Source organism: Leptonotus elevatus, chromosome 6, assembly GCF_054856555.1.
Source record: "Leptonotus elevatus isolate MCC_2025b chromosome 6, RoL_Lele_1.0, whole genome shotgun sequence".
Classification (NCBI taxonomy): domain Eukaryota; kingdom Metazoa; phylum Chordata; class Actinopteri; order Syngnathiformes; family Syngnathidae; genus Leptonotus; species Leptonotus elevatus.
Window position 1 is genome coordinate 13,593,650 of NC_141244.1, and position 7,248 is coordinate 13,600,897.

The 7,248-nt window shown below is 42.9% G+C and overlaps 1 protein-coding gene across 1 annotated transcript; it reads right to left on the bottom strand.

Moving 5' to 3' along the window:
- Positions 1-6,885, bottom strand: LOC147172095 (ferroportin). The gene is made up of 9 exons (XM_086078295.1): positions 6,695-6,885; positions 6,434-6,539; positions 6,275-6,342; positions 5,295-5,454; positions 4,900-5,015; positions 4,612-4,738; positions 4,280-4,534; positions 2,350-3,024; positions 1-1,168 (listed from the first exon to the last, which is right to left on the bottom strand). The coding sequence occupies exons 2-9, from the start codon at positions 6,534-6,536 to the stop codon at positions 867-869; spliced, it is 1,806 nt and encodes a 601-aa protein (XP_085934421.1). The 5' UTR covers positions 6,537-6,539; positions 6,695-6,885; the 3' UTR covers positions 1-866.
- Positions 6,886-7,248: the final 363 nt, after the last annotated feature.

A 7,248-nucleotide genomic window follows, 5' to 3' on the forward strand; every position in this document is an offset into this window, starting at 1 on the left:
GTGATACAAATATATTGCAGAGGTGATGCTGGTTGTGGGATGTACATGGAGGCCATATGAAAACATCGAGGAGCATTAAATAATCCCAAAGCGGTATTTGCCCAACTCTTTTCTTGCTGTTTATTGAGGTGAGGTTATGGTGAGTTCATTTGAAATAGGAAAGTGTGGTTGAACACCACCAACAACATTTGGAAAAATATTTCATAACACTATGATACGAGATTTTAAATGCACGAGCCATTGGAGAAAGGTTTTGTGACTAAGTTTATATGGCATGTGTTTGCTTGAATCCTGCACAGGAAAATGAATCTGGTGAAGAAAATGTTTTGTCCATTAAAGTGGGAGCTGCCTTTCTTACTTTTATTTCAGCTTTATTTCATACGATCTCATGTGTAATTCCCTTTATTTTCCTTTATTGGAATATTTCCAAGTGGGTGGATCAGTAAGGTCTTGTATAATGTACCGGGTATGTCTTCTTCTTTTTTTTTCAGTGTAGTGTTTTCCTCACAACAGCAGTTCTTTTGTACGCGCAGGTTAAAAAAAAGTCACCATCCATCCACTTTCACAGAGAAAGCTTTAAAAGGTTCATTGAAAGCCTTGCAGTAATCCTATGGGGTTTACGAAGTACTGTTGTAAATTCCACTAGGACATCTCCCCTGGAGGTTTCATTGCTGCGTTTATAGCGGCCATTCATATTCATGATACTGTGTTGCTCCCATTCTATTGCACCTGAGTTCTGGTTTGCTGCTTTATCACATGCAGGCCCTGCAGGGAGGAAGCAGCTGAGGTGAGACAGACTCTGGCTGCGGTGTGCCGAAATGAATGGCTAAGTCACAGAACAGGAGGGAGACATTCATGTCACGTGGTCAGAGCGGACTCGGCGCTGGTAAAGCATCACATGCTTGCATTTGCGGGCCTTGCCGACGTTTTCGCTTGGCTTTGTGCGCATACAGGAAGTACATAGTGTGTCCAGTGGTGATGAAGAGCACAGAAATGAGAACTAGGATGCCAAAATGCTGTGGCTGTGGAGCAGAGATGACCATTATGAAGTGGAGCAGGTCCATCAGGTAATTCATAGAGCTCTGCACCCCATTTACAACACCTCGCTCGGACTCACAGATGTTCTCCTGCAACAGCTGGGTGACTGTCAGGTCAAAGGACCACAAACCTGCAACACAAATGACACCGGCCTTGAAAAACTTAATTTGTAGTCGTAACAGTGTACATCGTAATGATCACTTCCACAATAATATCCAAAAGTGCCTTTACAAATAAGGTGCAGTTTTGATTGACAGTGCAAGAATTGATCATCATTTCTTTATTATTGTGGTTGTAGTCCGCAGGTGGTATAGAACTGTCCTACTTACTGCATCACAATGAAAGCTATTTTGGATACCTTAATTAGTTAGACAAGAGTGAAAAATATTGGGAACGGCTCTCATTTTGATGCAATACAATTTTACATCACTGTAAACTATGAAGCAAAAAACGTTTTTTTTGCTTTCATTTGTATGAAAAGAACATTGTATGAAAAGATTATTATACCTATTAGCAAAAATTCACATATAATTGACAACCATTATAAGCGCATTTGGAAAAAATAAAATAAAATGGTGGTTGAGGACCAGTGCTATTTTTTTAATTATTTTTATCCCAGCGATAATTGTTTTTAAAGTGCTCTATAAATAAAGTTGATTCTAGTTCTTCATTCAATGGCAAACTAGCTGAGACTGATGAAACGGCACCTCTACTGGTTGCAGAAAGTGCTGCACTCTTTTTTTTGCCATATCATTCCCATGTTTCAAGAAAGAAAAGCGCTCTATAAATCTTATGCATAATTATTATTATTATTATTATTATAGAGCAGCGTTTCTAAATTATTTTTTAATTACCCCCCCACCCCCAAGAAAAAATTACATATTTTCACCACCCCCCAACTCCCTCTATAAAATTGCTTTAAGTACACTTCTGCAGAGGTGCTAATATGCTCCTTGCGCACTGACAATGAGAGCAGCACGCCCACCTACTATAGTGGATGAGCTTTATTCTATTACAGAAACAAATTAAATGAAAAATAATCTTGCACCCTCCTATCTGAGGACTGCTAGTTTAGTTCGGATAACATTGATGCTACGTCTACAGAACAGACATCATTTGACAAAACCCAGTTGTCTTATAATTCAGTGTAGTTAAGAGATTTTTTGTTGTTGTTGCATTTAACCAGAAGGTTTGGCACACAGATTGAGTATTGATTGTGACATTTAACAAGTGGGAAAACACTGGTGGATGCACTGTATAAAAGTAAATGAAATCCACTGAATGCCGAGTGTTGTTTTGTTGTCCGCTCACCGATGCGTGCCGTGATGACCCCCATGAACAAGAGGATAATAGAGATGTAAGACTCTGGCGCGCTACCGGAGGGCACGTTGTCAAAAAGTACAGTGTTGTTGGTCCAGTGGATGGAGGAGCGGTCAGGGAGAAGCGGCTGGTTGCTGCCTCCCCTCAGAGGAGACGTGTGTTTTTGTCTTTGGCTCGCCATCCCTCCAAGCTCCGAGGAGGAGTTCGAGGTAAAGTAGGGTATGAGCAAGCTAAGATCCATGGGGCTGCCTGGGGCAAAGACGGAGCACACACACAGGAGCAAGCAGCCCAGGTGGATGCAGCTGGAGATGATGCCAGTGTTGATCAGACCGTACGTCTTCCTCAGTCGCGTAAACATGACGGTGCCCATCAGCCCCGTGATGGCCGATACGCCCATCAGCAGACTGAGGAGGGAGCCGCTTATGCCCTGAGTGTAGGCGTAGCCGGTGGTGATGCAATCAAAGCCCAGTACGGTGGTGTAGAGGAACGCCAGGCCCATTCCCGCCAGGAAGACCGGCTGCTGATAGTAGGACCTCCACCCGTCCTTGCAGGTGCTCACAAGCCAGCGAAACCTCCGGAAGCACAGCGGGAGATAGGTGATTTCTTTTAGGTGAAGGCTCGCATCGCTGTTGCTTTCTGTCAGAGGTGGAACGACTTGACTTTCACCTGATGACAAATAATAAACAGACAATATATAGGGTACGTTTGTGCAATGTTTCACATAGTAATAATAATTATTTCTATCATTTAATTTAATTTAGATTTTATAATTTAATCTATAATTTAATATGAATAATTTCTGATAATTTCTCATTTCAAACACGGGTTCTAGGTTCACGGTCCTGCCATTTTTTTTGGGCAAAGTTAAAGTTAATAATTATTACAAGGTCGTCCAGGTCATACTAGAAAGTGAGCACCCCTTGACAATGGCAAGCCCCATGAAGAGACAGACCGTGAATGGAAAAACATCAGATTTTTTTTTTACAAGATTTTAAACAGATATTTATGCATTGTTATTTTATGTAGTTATTTGGAATAGGCTCACAACACAACATGATTTGGAATGACTGCGTTAACCAGAACAACAATTTACCGCATTCAGTCATCTTTGTTGTTTACATTTGCCTCAAATGCTTTGAGGTCGGAACTGGGAGAATCCAAGTCAGATATATCCGACTTCCCACCATCCTCTACTGCCCCATTAATCTTGTCTATTTTGGATGTAATTCCATTTTTGACCACCAGATGGTAGCACACAATTTACTGAGACGGTGTAAATTTGAAACAAGAATAACAAGAAGAAGAACAAAAAAGCAACGACAGTAGGTTTATTTTATAATGTACATATTTTTTTCATGATTATTGATGTATCTTGTGAGATAAATTCAGTTTGTTAGTTTGGAGAAAAAACGGGGTTGTTTACATTACATTAATGTATTGACAATTCCAAACATCCGGGCATTTCTAATATTTCCACAATGCAACGCAATGCTAATGTTTCCTTAACACTATGAAAACAAATGTCGTATTGTATTGCCTTTGCCTGTGACTTGCATACAAACGGCATCTCATCACGTTTTGAAATCAAAATAATCCTCACAAATCAAATTACAACGATCCAAAGTCCAATGTTTTTCAATGAGTGGAAGGCTTTCACCGAATTGGCCGCCATTTTGATTTGTGAAGTAAGCTCGGAATTGTCAATATTCTGCAATCATTTTTGATTATTCATTGCGTTTGTTTAAATATGTGTTTAAAGACTTGAGAAATTAAGTGCCATAAATGTTATACAAACATGTTTAGGGATTATTTGACTTCAGTAGGAACGACACATGGATATAAATGAGATGTATCGGATGTGACTACGGCATGGACGCTCACGTCGTGCTCAGCTCGCAGGGAGGCATTTGAAATGTCATACCTTGCGATCCCCTCCTGTCCGTCCCTTGCAGATTGGCCTGGTCCACCTCCACCGTTGGCGCTTTGACGGAAAGAGCGGGGACGATGCGGTACACCCGCGACAAGAAGAAGAACTCCACTATGAGAGACACGAGGTTCCATCCCAGGATGAAGCCACACCCAACTACGTTGGAAGCCAGGGTCATGACCTGTCCCACCGCAAGCGGCGCCAGGATGTTCGTCACCTGATCTATCCGCCTCATGGTGGCATTCATTCCTTTTGTCAGGATCAGGGAGGCCGAGGTTAATGCTTTCTTGCCCGCCGTCACCACGTGCGAGAACGAGCCGTCTTACCGGCAAGGTGGCCACGGTTGTAGCCGGTGATGACTATGATCCAGTCCCGCTGGATGGCAATGGTCAGCGCGGTGCTCGCAAGGTTTGCCACATCTGCCAGGACGATCACCACCGTATAACAAACTACCTTGTGTAAGTTTTGCGATGCGACATGTTATTACGGAAGCGCTGACGGATTGCAGCCACAAGCTCACAGCACAGAAACAACAACAGCAGCAATATCACAGCCGTTAGCCGTTATTGAATATGAGTGAACGGACATGCTGTCATTATGTCGGGTGTACTCACAGTAAGCCAGCCATCCCAGATCTGCTCAATCCTTTGCTTATAGGAGAAGACCAACATGAGCACAATGCTACAAATTGTCACTGAGATGTTCTGGATGAAAAGAGACGCATGTGCAACTGAAATAAGACACACAAAAATAAGACCTCAGAGCCTGGATGATATTTTTCATTCACGAAAGCTAACTTAAACCAGATTTCAGTGGCTGTGAACCGTGCGCCGAGCGTAGAAATCAAATCAGGAAGTGATTTACGCTCGAGACGCCGGAAAGGGAATGCAATTTACCAGCACGCGGCCCAGCCTCGAGATTGAGATGCACTGATTTATCACCCGCTCGTCTGATGCACAGTAATGCATGCTAAAATTTTGAGGTGGGTGTGAAATTGCTGCCCGCATACCTTTGTTCCTGGGATTGCGGTCCACCCAGTCTCCGATCAAAGCTCCCAGCAGGAGCACCGAGCCGGCCACCACCAAGCCAAAAACAGCCGTCAACAGCAAGTTACGTCCGTACAGCTCAATCAGGAACACGGAGATGGCAAAGTGCCACATTCGGTCGCCCTGATTAACACAACATCAACGGACAGTCAAGTCAGCTAAAGTGAGAATTTCCATTTTTAAAATAATATGCTATGCATTACTGTGGTGTGGTTCCCTTCACCAGCTTAGTCCTACATCCCATTCCATAGTAGTTTGTAATATTGGCGGACCAGCCACAACACCAAATGTTATGTTGCTAAACAAAACAGCAGCACATACTGAGGCACTTAAAGGGGAAGTCAACCCCCATTTTTTTCTTTTGACAATAATCCCACTAGTCTATGGTATTCTGGTTAATATTGCGTTAGTGGAATATGAGTTAAGCAACAAAATGCAGCCATTTTGCCACTTGCTGTCGAGTGAAAATGACATCAATGTTGCTCCAGTCTCAGGTAACAACCAATCACGGCGCAGCTTCAGAAAACAGGTGAGCTCTGATTGGTCGTTCCTTGAGCAACATTGATGTCATCTTCAATCGACACCAAGTAGCAAAATGGCCGCCCCCTTAGATGGATTAAAAACAGCTGGATTTTGCTTCATAACTCATATTCCACAAGTGTAACATTAATCAGAATGTCATGTTTAGACTAGTAAGGTCACATATATTATTGTCAAGAAACCTTTAAGGTTGATTTCCATTTTTGGTTGATCAGTTCAGTCCGGTCTGCCTAACCTGCCTGGGTTCTTGCCATTCGAGTCATTTTAGCTTTCATTATCTCCAATTTGATCGATGGTGATATGTGCACTTTGACACATAAGGGAAACAAAAACAACTTTAATGATGCTGCCTTGTGTTTTGCTAGATGTGTGTGCGTGTTGGTGTGCAGGAGATGATTCTTACCCACATTGACAACGCTCCACTGACATAGATGAGGAACTTGGGCCCCTTGAGGTAGATAAGCGCCGAACCTTATAAGAAATGCATTTAAAAAAAAAATGGAATGGAGGTACGTTTTTGATTCTGATCAATGAATTCCAAATTCTCCAAAGATGAGCTCACCTGGTATGCTCCTGGCTTTTTTGGCTCTCGCATCCCTGATGTCGTCAGGCTCGAACTCCACCACAACGCCGCCACATTGGGAGGACTCGGCTCGCTGGGACATTTCCTGTGGAAGGCGGTAAACTTGTTAACTCTTTTGTTCAAGTGTTTGAGGTTGACATCAAGTCGTCACCACTAACAGCTCGTCCGGTGAGTTATTTTGAAACGGAACTCGGTCAGCAAACCAAACGCAGCTGATAAAGTCAAACTTAAGTGAGTCACCTCGTTTCCGGTGTTACACTCGATCCTCGCTGCTGTTTCTTGATGATGTATGTTGTGCCATGAATCCTACATTGGGATGCTCGTCTTTCCTGAGAGCTGGAATTCAAGCTGTAGTAGTCTGAAAGGCTTAATAGCATCCCAGTGCTCAAGTGCACCATTGTATGAAAGTGCCAGAAAAGCAGAACAGGCAGTGGGACAACAAAGGCGGCCAGCATATTCCACAGCACGTGACAGCGGGGGAGGACAATGTCACCGTCCGCCCACTCCACAAAAAGCACAAATGTGTGGCTGCACACATGTGGGTGCGCACACGCATAGGCACATATACCTGCATATTGTACTGCATGCTATATTTCCATGAGTGTTTTCGGTGATTCGACACACGCCTGTCAAAATGACCCAGAGACATTATAACCGGCCCTCAACCTAATAAACCTTAAAAGTCTTTAATCTAGCTTTCTAAAAAAAAATTAAACCGTGATCAAAATATGTTGTGCACTAAATATCATTGGTCTAATAGCATAATTGCCTAAGTCACTTTTTTTTTTTAATGT